This window comes from Monodon monoceros, unplaced genomic scaffold (assembly GCF_005190385.1).
Source record: "Monodon monoceros isolate NGI ecotype Baffin Bay Population unplaced genomic scaffold, NGI_Narwhal_1 Super_Scaffold_4, whole genome shotgun sequence".
NCBI lineage: Eukaryota > Metazoa > Chordata > Mammalia > Artiodactyla > Monodontidae > Monodon > Monodon monoceros.
Window position 1 is genome coordinate 50,152,334 of NW_021703781.1, and position 17,233 is coordinate 50,169,566.

The following is a 17,233-nucleotide window of genomic DNA, read 5'->3' on the forward strand; positions in this document are numbered from 1 at the left end:
TCTTTAATGATATTCTCACTTTGTTCTACATTTCCCCCCTTGATTTCCTTTAGTTCTTTGTCCATGGTTTCCTTCAGCTCATCAAGAATATTTATGACAGTTGATTTAACATCTTAGACTAGTAATCTCATTGTCTCAGCTTCCTCGGGAATGGTTTTTGCCAAATTCTTCTTCCTGTGAATTGTCCATACTTTGCTCTTTCTTACTATGTATTGTAATTTTTTTGTTGAGACCTAGACATTCTAAGTATTATAATGTGGTAACTATGTAAATCTGTTCTCTCACTTCTTAGTGATTGCTGATTTTTGCTCATTAAGGGCTGGAGTCATCTGTTTGTGTTATTTCCAAACTGTTTTTGCAAAGTGTGTAATCCTTTTTGTGTGTGGTTGCAAGTTTCTGTTCTCTTATTGCTGAAGTTAGCTGGTGACCTGACAAAGATTTCCTTAAATGTCTGGATCAAAAAAAGGGACAAAAAGAGTTCTCTTTTAGTATTCTGATAGATACCACCAATGGAAGCTGCTGCTGCCTGTTCCAGAAACTATTGCTCCTGGAGCCAGTGGGCTGCTATCCCCACAACTACAGGAGGGAGGAGCTGAGGAATGGGGGATGGTAGTTGGTTCACACATGCTGTTAACTTAGGAAAGATCAACAGCCTCTCCTTTCACACACTCTCTTGGTTGTTTTAAGTGTCTGATGAGGTTCTGTAGCTCTAAAATGGTTGATTCCAATTGCTCTTTCCGTCTCAGTTTTTACTTTGGTGGAGGGATTGAATTCTAGATCTTTCTGCTGCTCTATTTTGCATCAGTGATGTCTTTTGAAGTGCAGATGTTTAGGTTTAAGCTCAATGTCACATTCAAGAATCCTTTGCATAAACCATGGTGACAAAGTTTTTCTCCTGTGTTTAGCATGGTTGGATGGCAAAGCTTTGGTGTGTAGGCAGGCCATATAGAGGCTTGTGAAGGAAGCATGGCTTGATGAGAACTGTCTGGGGAGTACAAGTGAGCTGTGTGGGGCCTACAGAGGGAATTGATGCATCAGTGCTGGCAGGAAGCCTTTGGGTGCCAGTTTACATGTTAATAAGACTTCAGGAAAGCCATCTGCAGGTTGAGTTGCTGAGGCTGTAAGTTTGCTCAGGGACTTAATGTTCTGGGCATGTGACTGAGCAGATTTCTACTGGATATCCTCATACCCAAACCACTGACCCACTCTGCATCAGCTGGAAGCCACAGGAGAGCAGAGCCCCTTTCTTCTGTGGTGTCCCTTTAGTGCCCTCTATCGAGTAAGCTTAACAGCCTCATGTTTATTTTGAAAGGAGAAATGCTCAAAGGAATTCCATGTTGTCACAGAGCATATATTGCAAGGTGAATATAGAGCTATAAGGCAATAAATTGATGAGCAGCACATAAGATATCAAATAGTGTTTAATAGGCCATCGTTTGAGGCTTGAAATTTTACTATAAATATACCAGTCCTCAGTATAATCATTATTGAAAACCTCCAACTTAGATCTTATAGAGAATTGAGTCGCTATATGTGGTCTCAGAGATGAAACCTCTAGAGTATCCTAAGCAGAAATTACTCTAAATTGTCATCAGTTCGCTTCCATTGCACACCCAAGGAAGTGAGAGTGTTTCTTTAACTTATTATTGATTAACCCATATTCTTCTGTAGGTGTCCGTTGATACCTTTCTAAACTTGAAGAACAGCCTTAACGTTATGCATTAAAAACTTACTCCCTTCTTATCACAATAATGTACTTTTAAGAACAGATATATTTATATGATATTTTGAAAGCCTGAGTTATTTGGGCTTTCAAATACTTTGTGACTGTTTGTAACTGTATGTGAAAATTTTAAATTTTCTTAATGAATATTTATATCACACCTTATATGAAGGCTTTATATTCAGTTGGATTCATTGTACCTTTCTGATTGGTTCATGGTGCCCTGGCATGCTGTATTGATGTATACATATTTTGAATATCATTCCTGCTTACATGTGCAATAGATACTTAATTTGGTTGGTAAGGGAATGGAGATAATAGGTAAAATCCTTGATCCTTGTGCAGATTCTTTTTTTTTTTTAGATTTTCAGTGAGAGATAGTTTCTTACTAGGTTACATATTGATGCTTTTGCAGTAAGCTTTTCTTGTGCATACCTGTCCTAGGAAAAACAACTTGCATATACATATATTATAGGGATAGAGGCTCAGTAGATACCCTTTTATTTCAAGCAATAACAAATTATTGCTGAGAATAATTAAATAGTATTTTCCCCAAAGATGGTATTACTTAATCCTTTACCTGGTTTATATAAGTTCTCTTTAACTTTTTTGTTCTCAGATTCTTGGCTTTTATTGTCAAGTATATGTATAGTCAATTCTAGTACACTTTGTAGCTAACTCAAAGCAAATATTTACATTTTATTTACAGCTGTCATTTTTCTCCCAATTTGTTTATCTCTCTAATATCTCTGTTGGTGATTCTTCTAATATTTCTTTATAAGCCAGGTAGTCTTAAGTGAGTCTTGTTAGTCTAATAGTAGTATAAGTAGTAGAAATAATTTTATTTAAAAGTATTTTGTATTTGTCTTGAGGATAAGCGTACTTTAAAAATTATTATTAAGTAGTTCCCTGGTTACCAGAAACACAATTCATGTAACTTTTCTGTGTTTCAGAAACCTTTTTCCGAAAAGGACAAAGGAACTCAAGTCATTTGTACATAGTGCTCCTGGTTGGAAATTATTTGGTAAAGTCCCTCCCAGAGAGAATCTTCAGAAAACTTCCAAAATCATTCAGCAGGTAAGTACTAATGTAGCCATGTGGTTTGTCTTGCTTTTCAGATATTCTTTTCTAGATAATTAACCATATTCTATTTTCATTCCTTTTTTGGGACTATAGATATTTGTAGTAACTTTAACTTTTTTTTAAAGCATGACATATTTTCAGTTATCTTTTATGGTTGTGAAAATTCTTTACAGTCATAGAACATTGATTTTGTTTCCTAGTTATTCCTTGGATAGCTTTTGTTTTTCCTTAGCAAACCATTGTCACCACAGAATTTGACTTCTAGCTGAACATGGTAGGATTTGCCAGCGGCACAGATTTTATGGATAATGGGTAGTTGTGAACTGATAAAGCAGCATAAAGTGAAAACCGAGTAGATTTTGAGGTCGAACTCTTTCCTTGGTCACTTTTCTGGTTTTCTGTCTTAACCAAGGACTTTGTGAGAGGGCGGGTGTATAGTCTGTTTCTGGTAATTTAGGAGCCAGTTCTTCTGTTCTCTGTTTTAATATCCATATTCTTGAGTTCTTAAGAATTTCAGATCTTGTTTGACTCCTGAGCTTGTGCTTCTCAGTACTAGGAGATAAGTGAGACTGGAATGCAGTGAGACTGTATCAATTTGTAGCATTTTTAATTTTAGAGAAGCTGTTTCTCAGGAGATATTATAATAAATTTCCTATTTCCAGTTGTAATTTATCAAATTTAGCACATCCAGCATTTATAAAAATAATCACATTAAAGCAATAATCATCATTCAAATTGGAAAAAATACCTTTCTTTAAGTATTTAATAGTGTTCTTTTTATTGCTCAAAAGAAAAATGGGTTTCCCAAGTAAATGAGAACATAATTTTTAGATCTTTGAAAGCATTTGTTATAGTTAATTTTATTTACAAGTAATTAAAATAGTGACCAGTTTATATGTTGCTGAGACTTAAAACTGTAGTGCTGTGATTCCCAAGCTGTGTGCCTAGGGCACCCCGTGTGCTGCAGCTAATGCAGGGGGGAACCATGGCGAACTCAGTGATGCTACACATCTGCTGGATATGGTGCAGACTGATAGCTTGAGGTAGTACACAATTTCAACATTAAAAGGCAATGTATTATTTTCTGTGGCATCGTATCCTTGTGAATCTGGTTTTTCCTAGTTTGCTATGATAAAAATCAGATACTGTGCAAAAATCAGTGTGGAACAGGAAATGAAGGTGATGGTGTCCAATCTGATTTCAAGGTTTGTGAAATTGCACAGTGCACAAAAGGCACACATGCCCAATTAGTAATTAATTGTGGTTATTTAAGAATGCAATAAAATGTTTTTCTTTTAATTTACGTGTACTATTTTTTCAAGTGGTTATTACTAAGTGCTAGGACATAAATCTTCACTTAATTGTTGGACATAAATACTTATTAAACGGAATGTTTAAGGATTTCTGTTCGTTTAGGGGGCACCAAGAAAAAATTACTGAGACACTAAGGTTACTGTTAATCCATGAAAGTTCGGGAATCTTTGCTATCTGGACATTAACTCTTTTTTCGTGAAGTCTTTCAGAAGACCAAGTTTGCCCTCTAGAGGCAAAAACAGTGGTCTGGCTATTGAAGGTTTGTATTCTTGACTTTATGATAGTTTACCTGAAATATGCTTGTGCATATACTTTAATATCTTTATGTAAACTAATATTCTGTGATATTTTCTTACCATAGATCTCTAAATAAATTACTAGTGGATAATTATCTGTTTACCAATATGTCTGTGCCTTTAATGTGCTGTTTTCATTTTGGAAAGCCAAGGCCTCACCTCCTCTCTCCTTTTTATATATATGTTGTTTGAAAATTTGATTAGTGGTCAGGAAAAAAACAACTCATTTTCATATGGGAAGAAGGAGTGAGTTGAAATGCAGTTTCTATCCTCTGTCCCTTCCTTTTCTGGCCTTTTACACATGATGATTTCTCCCAGCTGCTTCTTTCAATTTTTGAGTTTTCCATTTGTGTGTAGGTGCTAATGTGTATTTTGGTGCCTTTTTCATGGTTCTGTTTGTTTTTGGGGGGCTGTGATGGATAGCGAAGTCATTGTTCCTCTGACCGTTTTCCACGTTCAAAAATATGTATCTCTTTCACCATGTGATGGAATATGTTTCTGCCTCTCATTTTCTGCTTCCTCTTTCCCTACTGTTTGTGTCCTCTACTCCACATTTGTCTCACTTTGCTGTTCTCTTCACTGCAATTGTCATTTTAAAAGTGGGCATGATTTTCTTTTATTGGTAATGGTAAAGTTATAACTTTCTGTCTCTGTTCCCACTTGAAAACATTTTTTTACAGCCCTGATTTCTAAACTCTGTAAAATATTATCAATATAAAACTACATTTGAGATCCTTGACCATCTATCTACTCCTTTCAAATGTGTGTTATATGTTTGGAATGAGAAATTTAAAATGATGTTAAGAGTTAAGCCGTGAAGAGTGTTAAGACACATCTGTCATGTTTTAGGATAAGGTCTTAAGCTGTTAAGGCTATAGAAAATGAAGATAGCTAGTATTCCAGTGTAAAACTGCCTGAAACGGTAAGGCAGTGCTAGGAGTACTAAGGAAAAAATAGATTCCTTTGACCTTCCTAAAGATGCCTCACTTGCTTATTGAATGGCGAAACAGTAAAATTTGTTAGAATATTAGAGGAGTAGTAGTATTTTATAGCATAATTATTTTATTAAGCAAATATTCAGAAAGGAGTTGCCATATTCTTAAGGATGAGTATATGTTTGGGAGCCAGAATTTTTTTCTAGTAGAAAGACACCTATAAGATTATAGAGTAAAGTAGTGTTTGACTTACCATCTTTTTCTTCTATTGTTAATTGCACAAATAACACGATTATGTTCTCTGTAAAATATAAAACATTATAGGGCGATATGTCTCATTTTACTTTCCCTTCATATTTTTAGGCCTTTTAAAATTCAATTTTTGTATGGAAAACACAATTATTTTCACGTGTGTATATTTTTACATATATGGTGTTATTTTTTTTCCACGAACAAAATATTACTATATATAAATTTTTTTTGCCTTACTTTATGTATTTTGTACCTATAGATTTTTCAGAGATATATGAAGTCCAAAAGTGAAAGATACTTGTAGGTTAAATATTTTTTAAAGTTTTATTCTTGTAAATTTTATTAAAGGTCTGATCAGTTTTAGTGCTTTCCATGTTAACAGTAAAGAAACATAAACATCATTTTAGGGTAATAACAAAGTCAGACCGACTCAAGTTTGACATTTAACTTGACAGTCAATTCCCAAATCACATGAATATTCATAATATTATTTTATGAGGATTATCACATGTGTTCTCTTGCAGGTGTGAAATTCCTGCTTGTGGCCATTTGAACCAGTTGGTGAGCCATGTTAAAAATTGCATCTATTAATTATAAATAGTATTTCAGTTATATTGTAGTTCAATTGACCTAAGTTTTTGGTTTTTCTAAATTAATAGGCTGAAGTTGGAATACAGCTACATAGTTTGTCTTATGACCTCCAAACTGCAAGTGAGAATTATTTCAAATGCACCATGTTATGTATAATTGTAACATGATTGCATACTAGATTGAGTATACTCTATTTATGTCAAACTGACAGCCTTTCAGTAGAAAGTGTTTTTTTTTGTTTGGCACTGTTTTTATATTGGCATCTTTTTCATTATGAGGAAATCAGATTGGAGTACTTAGATGATATTTCATGTTTTTCATCACTCGTCTTTCTGAGTGATGTTTTAGTTGCGTGGTTGAATCATTTTCAGATATCTTTTGGCAGGCAAGGAAAAAAGTTTTAAGGCACTAACTGATTTCTTAATCTGAGCATTTCAAATTGTCTAAAAGTAGGATAGGTCACGCTTCTCAATTAAGCCTTTGATTTTTAAATTGTTAACTTCAGGAACAATAGCACTGTGGAAAGGACTAGAATACACGTGCTTTGTGAGCAGTAAATATATAACACTTTGCAAGTGTAGAGCTTAATTTTCTGGTTACTAACTTTATTGGTGTATGTAGCATTAGGATACTTGAAAACAGTTTGTTGGTTTTAGTTATGCTTAAATATGGATACCTTTGGTGTAAAATTTGAGTGAGCACTGCAATAAATGAGCTACTTCCTTCGTTGTTAAATTGTGGAGGGGCTGGACTATGTTCAGAATTTGTTTTTGATAAGTCCTTAAAACTGTTAACACACTTGCATGTTTTTTCACCTTTATTTACCTAATGTATTGTCACCTTGAAAAGGTAGTGAATAATTACCTTTCTAGCCGCATGTGTGTTCCTTATTTATAGTTAATGATAAATTATTATGTCTTTCCTATGTATGAATACATTTATTTCATAAATGTTAATTTATGTGGTCTGGAGATTGAGAGAGGACTTTATAACAGCTCTGGGCCTGTGCTTCGGGGAGAGGGGAGAAGTGTGAGCCTTAAGAAAGAAGGTTAAATTAGGTAAAGAAAACAAAAAGAATAAAGCACTAACCCCTTTAGGAAGAGTGTTCTCACTGTCCACTGAAACTCAAAAGTTGAGTCACTCTGTGTATACATCAGGCTATTTTGGCTTTTACACTGTCTTTAAAAGAGAAACTGCTATTCTATTCTTTCTTCTCCCAAGACTCCATATTTTACTTCAAGAAGCTGTTCAAAGACTCCTGCCACCCTCCGTTTGAACCGATAGACTGATCTTTTCTCACATTCCCTCCTAGTACACCTTCTTTCTGGTGAATCCCTTTAGATACAGAGCCCAAGGCATCAGAATGTGGTAGGATACCATTCTGTGACCAACTTATCTGTGACTTCGTGTTAGCAAGCTCTAAACCTTTTCTCTAGTAGAACTTGAAGGACAAAATTCTTTAATTGATCCTAGATTCTTCTCAAAGATTGTCTGGCTTTCATTTCAATGAATGAGTAATTTATTCAACATACATTGACTGTGTATAATACCATAAGCATGGTTCAGGTTCTTGGGAAATAGATAAATATAAGTCCTAGCCTTTCAGTTATTCTAGCATAACTGTAGGAAGGAGGGGGAAGGTTCATATATGGTTTTAATATAGTGTAGTGAGTGCTGTAATACAGTTGTGAACCAAAGTATGAGAGTAGAGATGAAAGAGTGATTAATTCTGCTCAGGGTGACCTGCAGTTTCTGTTACGAAGTATACTAGTAGGAGTTCACCAGGTAGACAAGATGGGGAAAGACATTCCAGATAGAGAAAATTGAATGAACAAGCAGGAATGCACCAGACTTGTTTAGCTCAATTTTAGGTCAGTATTTCAGGGAGGTAGGGTAGATGGTGAAGGCCCTTAGCCACAAGGTTAGAAAGTTGGGTTTTAACCAAAATACTTTGAAATAAGGCACTGAGGCATCAAATTCATATACTGGAAAAATTCTGGAGGCATTGTAGAAGTTAAATTAGAAAAGAGTGGGTTTGCAAACAAGGACATTAAGATTTATTGTAGTAGTCTATGATTCTGGTTCTCAAACATAGTGGATTATGTAGGGAATGTGTTAAAAATACAGATCCCTCAGCTCTTTACCTTGAGTTCTTAATGTCAGTTTTGTGTTTTTCAATTCTTGTGTTTCTGGTTGTTTCTTTTTCAAATCTGCTATATCACTTTTTGCAGTTTACAGTTCCCTGCTGAAATTTCAAGCTTGGCCTTTATCTCCTTAAACATAGTAAGTATAGTTTTTATAGCCTGTGTCTGATAATTCCAATGTCTGGAAATTCTATAGGTCTGTTTATACTGAATATTGATTCTGCTAGTTTTTGTTAGCAGATGCTATTTTATCTCTGTGTGTGCCTGGTTACCTTTGCTTGGGTGCTGGATGTATATTTGAAACATCATATGTAGAAAACAATTTGAAGTACATCTTGGTTATTTCCAAGTTTTATCAACAGTGAATAAAGCTGCTATAAACATCTGTTGTAAGTATTTTTGTGGGTGTAAGTTTTCATTTCTTTTGGGTAAATACCAAGGAGGCTGGTTGCTGAATCATATGGTATTTTAATTTTGTAAGAAACAGCCAAACTGTCTTCCAAAGTGACTGTACCATTTTGCATTCCCACCAGCGATGAATGAGCATTCCTGTTGTTCCACATCTTCACCAGTATTTGGTGCTGTCAGTGTTTTGAATTTTGACCATTTTAATAGGTGTGTAGTCATATCTGATTGTTTTAATTTGCAATTCTGAATGAACATGAATTAGAACATATTTTCATATGTTTACCTGTCATCTGTGTATGTTATTTACTGAGGTGTCTTTTCTGATCTTTTGCCATTTTTAATTGGATCGTTCATTTTCTTATAATAATAAAAACAGAACTCAATAGAGTTTTAAGAGTTCTTTGTATATTTAGTATAACAGTCCTTTATCAGATGTATCTTTTGCAAGTATTTCCTCCCAGTCCATATCTGGTCTTCTCATTCTCTTGACAGTGTCTTTCACAGAGTAGAGGTTTTTAATTTTTATCAAGCCCTGCTTCTCAATTATTTCTTTCATGGATTGTGCCTTTAGTGTTGTATCTAAATAAAGTCATCACCATACCAAAAGTAATCTAGGTTTTCTCCTGTCTTCTATAGTTTTATAGTTTTTTTGTTTTACATTTAGGTCTATAATCCATTTTGAGTTAATATCTGTGAAGAGTGTAAGTTCTATGTCTAGATCCATTTTTTTGCATGTGGATGTCCACTTGCTCCACGCCGTTTGTTGAAAAGACTACCTTTGCTCCATTTTATTGCCTCTGCTCCTTTGTCAAAGATCAGTTGACTGTGTTTATGTGGAACTGTTTCTGGGCTGTCTGTTCTGTTCCATTGACTTCTTTGTCTAGTATTTTGTCAACACTGCCCTGTATTGATTACTGTAGCTTTACAGTAAGTCTTGAAGTCGGGTAGTGTCAGTCCTCCAACTTTATTCTTCTTCTTCAATACTGAGTTTGCTATTCTGGGTCTTTTGTCTCTACGTATAAACTTTAAAATCACTTTGTCAATATCCACAAAGTTACTTGCTGGGATTTTGATTGGGATTGTGTTAAATTTGTAGATCAAGTTTGGAAGAACTGACATCTTGGTAATACTGACTCTTCCTATCCATGAACATGGACTGTCTCTTCCTTTAGTTAGTTCTTCTTTGGTATCTTTTATCTGAGTTTTGTAATTTTCCTCATGTAGATATTGTATATATTTTGTCAGATTTGTATCTAAGTATTTCATTTTGGGGGATGCTAATGGAAATATTAATGTGTTTTAAATTTCAAATTCCATTTTTTATAGCTGGTATATAGGAAAGCAATTGACTTTCCTAATATCCTGCAACGTTGCTGTAATTGCTTATTAGTTACAGGAGTTTTTTTGACTGTTCTTTCAGATTTTCTACACAGACAAGCCATGGCATCTGAAAACAAAAACAGTTTTGTTTTCTTTTCCAATCAGTATACCTTGTGTTTCCTTGTCTTGTTGCATTAGCTAGGACTTCCCATACAATGTTGACAAGCAGTGGTGGGAGGGGACATCCTTGCCTTGTTCCTGATCTTAGAAAATTTAGAGATTCTCACCATTAGATATAATATTAGCTATAGGTTTTTTGTAGATGTTCTTTATCAAGTTGAGAAGTACCCCTATATTCCTTCTTTAATGAGTGTTTTTGTCATGAATGAGTTGAATTTTGTCAAATGCTTTTTCTGTATTGATATGGTCTTGTGATTTTTCTTTCTTAGCTTATTGATGTGATGGATTACATTAATTGATTGTCAGATGTTGAGCCAGCCTTGCAGACATGGGATAAATCCCACTTGGTCATGGTTTATAATCCTTTTTATACATTATTTGATTCGATTTGCAAATATTTCATTGAGGATGTTAGCAGCTATGTTTCTGAGAGGTATTGTTCTGTAGTTTTCTTTTAATGTCTTTGCCTGTTTTAATATTAGGGTAATGCTGGCTTCATTGATTAAATTAGGAAGTATTCCTCTGCTTCTGTCTTCTGGAAGAGATCATAGGGAATTGGTATAATTTCTTCCTTAAATGTTTCTTAAAATTCGCTGGTGAAGCCATCTGAGCCAAACTGCTTTCTCTTTTGGAAGGTAATTAATCATCAACACAATTCCTTTCCTCCTTCCTTCTTTCCCTCCCTCCTTCCCTCCTTCTCTCCCTCCCTTTCTCCCTTCTTCCTTTCATTTTTTCCAGCTTTATTGGGGGTATAATTGTTGATTCAATTTTTTAAATAGATAACAGGACTGTTCAGATTGTCTCTTTCTTCTGTGAGTTTTAACAGATTGTGTCTTTAAGGAATTTATCCATTTCATCTAAGTTATCAAATTTATGGGCATCTGATTGTTCATAATATTACTTTAACGTACATCAGATCTGTAGTGAGGTCCCCTCTTTCATTTATGATATTTGTAGTTTGTGTCTGCTTTCCCTCTCCCTCTCTCCTTTCCCTTCCTCCCTCCATCCTAGAGTTTGTAATATGCATTTACAGCTAATCTAAGCCCACTTTAAAATAACATTTACCACTTCATGTGTAGTGCAAGTACTTTATAATAACAAAATATTCCTAATTCCTTCCTTCCATCCCTTGTGTCTTTGCTGTCATTCATTTCACTTATACATGAGCATGCTCTCTCTCTCTCTCTCACACACACACACACACACACACACACACACACATATGTAACTGAATATATCATTATTATTTTGAACAAACTGTTATCTGTTGGATCAGTTAAGAATAATAAAAATAAAATTTTTATTTTACCTTCATGTATTTCTTTCTGATGCTCTTTCTTTCTAGATGTAGATAAAAGTTTCTGACGTGTCATTTTCCCTCTCTCTGAAGAGCTTCTTTTAATAGATCTTGCAAGGCAGATCTGTTGGCAACAAATTCTCTCAATTTTTTGTTTGTTTGGAAAAGTCTTTTTTTCTTCTTTTTTTTTGAAGGATAATTTCATAGGGTACAGAATTTGAGGGTTTTGCATTTTTTCTCTCAACACTTTAAATATTTCTCTGTACTCTCTCCTTGCTTGTATGGTTTCTGAGAAGTTGAATGTAATTGTTATCTTTGCTTTTGTATAGGGAAGGAATTTTTTTCACCTCTGGTTTCTTTCAAGATTTTTTTTTCAGTCTTTGATTTTCTGCAGTTTAAATATGTTATGCCTACATATAGTTATTTGGGCATGTGTCCTGCCAAATTTTGTGTTCTGAACTTCATGATCTGTGGATTGGTGTTGACATTAATGTATAGAAATTCCTGGTTATCATTCCTTCAAATATGCTTCTACTCCATTTTCTCTCTAGTTGCTTGCTGCAACTAGAGAAAGCCCACACGCAGCAATGAAGACCCAATGCAGCCAAAAATAAATAAAATTAAATCTTTTTTTTTAAAAAAGTTCCTTTTCCCCTCCTACTGCTGGAAGCACAAGGAGATTTTTCTCTGACATGCACTGTGAGTACCTGATAGAGTTCCTGGAGGTAAAACTTGCAAAAGTATGTGGGTCTGGGATCTCTTGGAGTCTTAGTTCTCAGACCTGTCGACATTGAGCCTCTAGCAATTTGTCAATTACAGTTCAGGTTTTCCTACCCTGGCATTGATTCCCACAGAGGTTTCTTCATAGGTTTCTGCCCTGGTAAGTTGTGATTCCCTATATCCACCTGTCTATTTCTCTAATTTTGGGGCAGCAGTTTGCCCTGTGACCTCATTTCTCTGAGGAATCTAAGAAGAGTTGTTGATTTTTTTAGTTTGTTCAGCTTTTTACTTATTGGAGTGGGTTGGCAGCTTTTAAGCTTCTTACGTGCTGGAGCAGAAAACAGAAGTTGAAATGATAATACTTTGTTAAGGATTTTTGCTTCCATTTTCATTTGAGATAATGGTCTGTAATTTTCTTTTAATATCTTTGTCTGATTTTGGTATTGGGATAATGCTGAAATCATTGAATGAATTGAGAGTTTTTTTCTTCGTCTCCATTCTAAAAGAATCTGTGTAGAATTAGTATTTTTTCTTCCTTAAATGTTTGATGAAACTTGACAGTGAAATTATCTAAGCCAAGATTTCTCAACCTCAGTGCTATTGATATTTTAGGTCTTGTAATTTTTGTTCTTGGGGGCCTTTCCTCTGCAGTGAAGGATTTAGCAGCATCCCTGGCCTCTGCCCAGTAGATGCCAGTAGCATCCCCTCACAGTTGTGGCAACCAAAAATGTCTCTAGATGTTGCCACATATTCCCTGGGGCCAAAGTCTACCCCTATTGAGAATTACTGACATAAACCAGGTATGCAGGGGAGACTTCCCTGGTGGTCCAGTGGTTAAGACTCGCTCCTAATGCAGGGGGCCCAATTTCGATCCCTGATCAGGGAAGTAGATCCCGCATGCTGCAATGAAGATCCTGAAGATCCCACGTGCTGCACCTAAAAAAAAAAAATACGCATGCTACAGCGAAGCTCCTGCCTGCCACAGCTAAGACCTGGTGTAGCCAAATAAATAAATACTTTTAAAAACCGAGTATGCAGGGGCTTTCGTTGTTATTGTTGAATAGCTTTTTAATTATAAACTTAAAATTTTAATTGATATAGGGGTATGACATTTTCTATTTTTTCTTTTTTTTCCCATATCTTGATTGGAGTATAATTGCTTTACAATGTTGTGTTAGTTTCTGCTATAGAACAAAGTGAATCAGCTATATGTATACATATATCCCCATATCCCCTCCCTCTTGAGCCTCCTTCCCACCCTCCCTATGCCAGCCCTCTAGGTCATCACAAAGTGTCGAGTTGATCTGCCCACTAGCCATCCATTTCACATTTGGTAGTGTATATATGTCAATGCTGCTCTATCACTTCGTCCCAGCTTCCCATTCCCCCCCTGCATCCTCAAGTCTGTTCTCTACATCTGCGTCTTTATTCCTACCCTGCCACTAGGTTCATCAGTACTGTTTTTTTTAGATTCCATATATCTGCGTTAGCATACGGTATTTGTTTTTCTCTTTCTGACTCACTTCACTCTGTATGACAGACTCTAGGTCCATCCACCTCACTACAAGTAACTCAATTTTGTTCCTTTTTATGGCTGAGTAATATTCCATTGTATATGTGCCACATCTTCTTTATCCATTCATCTGTCGATGGACATTTATGTTGTTTCCATATCCTGGCTATTGTAAACTGTGCTACAATGAACATTGTATCTTTTTGAATTATGGTTTTCTTAGGGTATATGCCCAGGAGTGCGATTGCTTGGTCATATGGTAGTTCTATTTTTAGTTTTTTAAGGAACCTCCATAGTGTTCTCCATAGTGGCTGTCAATTTACATTCCCACCAACAGTGCAGGAGGGTTCCCTTTTCTCTACACCCTCTCCAGCATTTATTGTTTCTAGATTTGTTGATGATGGCCATTCTGACCCGTGTGAGGTGATACCTCATTGTGGTTTTGATTTGCATTTCTCTAATGTTTAGTGATGTTGAGCATCTTTTCATGTGTTTGTTGGCCATCTGTATGTCTTCTTTGGAGAAATGTCTATTTAGGTCTTCTGCCCATTTTTGGATTGGGTTGTTTGTTTTTTTGATATTGAACTGCATGGGCTGCTTGTATATTTTGGAGATTAATCCTTTGTCAGTTGCTTCGTTTGCAAATATTTTCTCCCATTCTGAGGGTAGTCTTTTCGTCTTGTTTATGGTTTCCTTTTCCTTCCTGTGCAAAAGGTTTTAAGTTTCATTAGGTCTCATTTGTTTATTTTTGTTTTTATTTCCATTTCTCTAGGAGGTGGGTCAAAAAGGATCTTGCTGTGATTTATGTCATAGAGTGTTCTGCCTATGTTTTCCTCCAAGAGTTTTATAGTATCTGGCCTTACATTTAGGTCTTTAACCCATTTTGAGTTTATTTTTGTTTCTATTTTTTCTTGAGTCAGACTTGGTTAACTTAGTCTTTTAAGAGATTTTTACATTTCACCTCTGTTGTTGGATTTACTGGAAAAAAATTGTTAATAATCTGTTATTATCCTTTTAATGTCTACTGGTTATGTGATATGGATACAGATTATCTCTCATACATTCCAGATTTTAGAAATTGTGTCTTCTTTTTTCTTGATCAGTTTTGCCAGAAGTTATCAGTTTTACTGATCTTTAAAAACGTATACCTCGGGGGGCTTCCCTGGTGGCACAGTGGTTGAGAGTCCGCCTGCCGATGCAGGGGACATGGGTTTGTGCCCCGGTCTGGGAAGATCCCACATGCTGCGGAGCGGCTGGGCCCGTGAGCCATGGCCGCTGAGCCTGCGCGTCCGGAGCCTGTGCTCCGCAATGGGAGAGGCCACAACAGTGAGAGGCCCGCGTACCGCAAAAAAAAAAAAAACGTTTACCTCTTTTGTTTCACTGATTTTTACCTCTTTCTCTGTTTCTATCTCATTTATTTTTGGTCTTTATTATTTACTTTCCTCTTGGTTCAAATTTTTTTTTCTAGTTTTTAAGGTGGATCATTGATTTTAGACCTTTTATCTTTTTAGTATGTGGATTAAGCTATACATTTCCCTCTAACTATGCTTTAGCTGCATTTTACAAGTTTCAGAATTTTCATTCAATTCAAAATATTTTCTCTCTTATTTCTTTTGTCATGATTCTTTGGAAGTATGTTGTTTTAATTTTCAAATATTTTAGAATTTTCCCAGATGTTTCTGTAAATAATTTATAATTTAATTCCATTATGCTCATACAGTATACATTATGAAATTTTAGTCTTTTTCAATATATTGAGACTTATTTTATGTCCTAGATATAGCTTGTCTTAGGGAATGTTCCTTGTGTCCTTGAAAAGAATGTGTATATTCTGCTGATGTTGGGTTAGTGTTGTATAAATGTCAATTAGGTCACGTTAGATGATAGTGTTGTTCAAGTCTTGTATACTTTTGCTGATTTTCTATTTGTTCTGTGAATTACTGAGAGAGGAGTAATAAAGTGTCCACCATAATCTACTTGGCTATTTCTCCTTTTGCTTTTTTTTTTCTCTTTTTGTTTTGAAGCTTCATATTTATGTCTTCTCAATGAATTGACTTTTTTACCATTAACGTAATGTCTTTTTTGCCCTGGTAATGGTTCTTATTATGAAGTTTTTGTCTAACTTTAATTTAGCCACTGAAGCTTGCTTTCACTTAGTGTTTACATGATATTTATTCTTCTATCCATTTACTTTTTATCCATCTTCATATTTAAAGTGGTTTTTTTTTGTATGTAGCTTATATTTGGGTCTATGTAGGCAGTCTAATACTCTCTTCTTTTTAAATGGAGTGTCAGTTATTGGTATGACTTGTTTTAAATTTACTATCTTGCTACTTCTTTTCAAATTGTCCCATCTGGTCTTTGTTTCTTTTTATCTCATTTCTGCCCTCTTTTGGATTAAATGAGTTTTTTAGTACTCCATTTTATCTCCACTGTTAGCTTATTCAATATACCTTTGTTATAGTTTTTCAGTGGTTGCTCTTGGCCAACAGTTCTCAAACGTTTTATTTTTACAACTGCTTTGGATTCTGGGTATGAAGGATCTCAAAGAGTCCTTGTTTATGGGGATTGTCTGTCAATTACTACTGTACCCAGAATTAAAACTGAAAGGATGAAATATTTATTAATTCACTTAAAAAGTGAAATTGGCCATCCCTTCCCCCCTCCCCCCCCCTTTTTTTTTTAAACGTGTGAGTGCATGTCATGAAGAGCACAGTGATTAGTAGTACAGTTTGGTGTCTCTGCCTTGATTTGTGCTAGGGCATCAACAGTTTTATTCAATATTGCTTTAGGGGCTTCCCTGGTGGCGCAGTGGTTGAGAGTCCGCCTGCCGATGCAGGGGACACGGGTTCGTGCCCCGGTCCGGGAAGATCCCACATGCCGCGGAGCGGCTGGGCCCGTGAGCCATGGCCGCTGAGCCTGCGCGTCCGGAACCTGTGCTCCGCAACGAGAGAGGCCACAACAGTGAGAGGCCCATGTACCGCAAAAAAAAAAAAATATTGCTTTAGCAAAATTAGTGCTAATGTCAACACATTGACAAACTATTAGCACTATTAGGACTATAGTTTTGACTTTGCAAACCTCATGAAACCATCTCTGGGACACTGTTGAGAACTGCTGCAGTAGGGCTTATGATATTTATCTTTATCACAATCTATGCTCAAATAATGTTATACCACTTTGAGCATAATGTAATAACGTTACAACAGTATACTGCCTTTCTCTCCCTTCTGATTTTGTGCTGTAAGCCCTTCAATACACTGGTATTATTTTTGCTTTAAGTAGTCAGATATCCTTTTAAAAATGACTTTTATATTTTTGTTTCTTATTATGTCTTTTCTAAAATGTTTTCCATATTTACTATTTTTGGTGCTTTTTATTTCTTTGTGCAGGTTCATGTTTTCATATGTTGTATTCTTTCTGCCTGAAAGATTTCCTTTAAAATATAGAGCAGGTC

General features: G+C 35.5%; 1 protein-coding gene across 3 annotated transcripts in view; it reads left to right on the top strand.

Moving 5' to 3' along the window:
* TBC1D12 (TBC1 domain family member 12) overlaps positions 1-17,233 on the top strand; it is a 124,963-nt gene that overhangs the window by 75,733 nt on the left and 31,997 nt on the right. For 2 of the 3 annotated variants that reach the window (XM_029245443.1, XM_029245442.1), the window contains one exon: positions 2,677-2,800. Coding sequence is in view for 1 of the 3 variants with exons in the window: in XM_029245442.1 (XP_029101275.1) it covers positions 2,677-2,800 (124 nt within the window). In the remaining 2 variants the exon portion in view is untranslated. Of the gene's footprint in view, positions 1-2,676; positions 2,801-6,149; positions 6,165-8,425; positions 8,478-17,233 lie in introns of those variants that run through there. The other variant, XM_029245444.1, reaches the window with a different exon arrangement.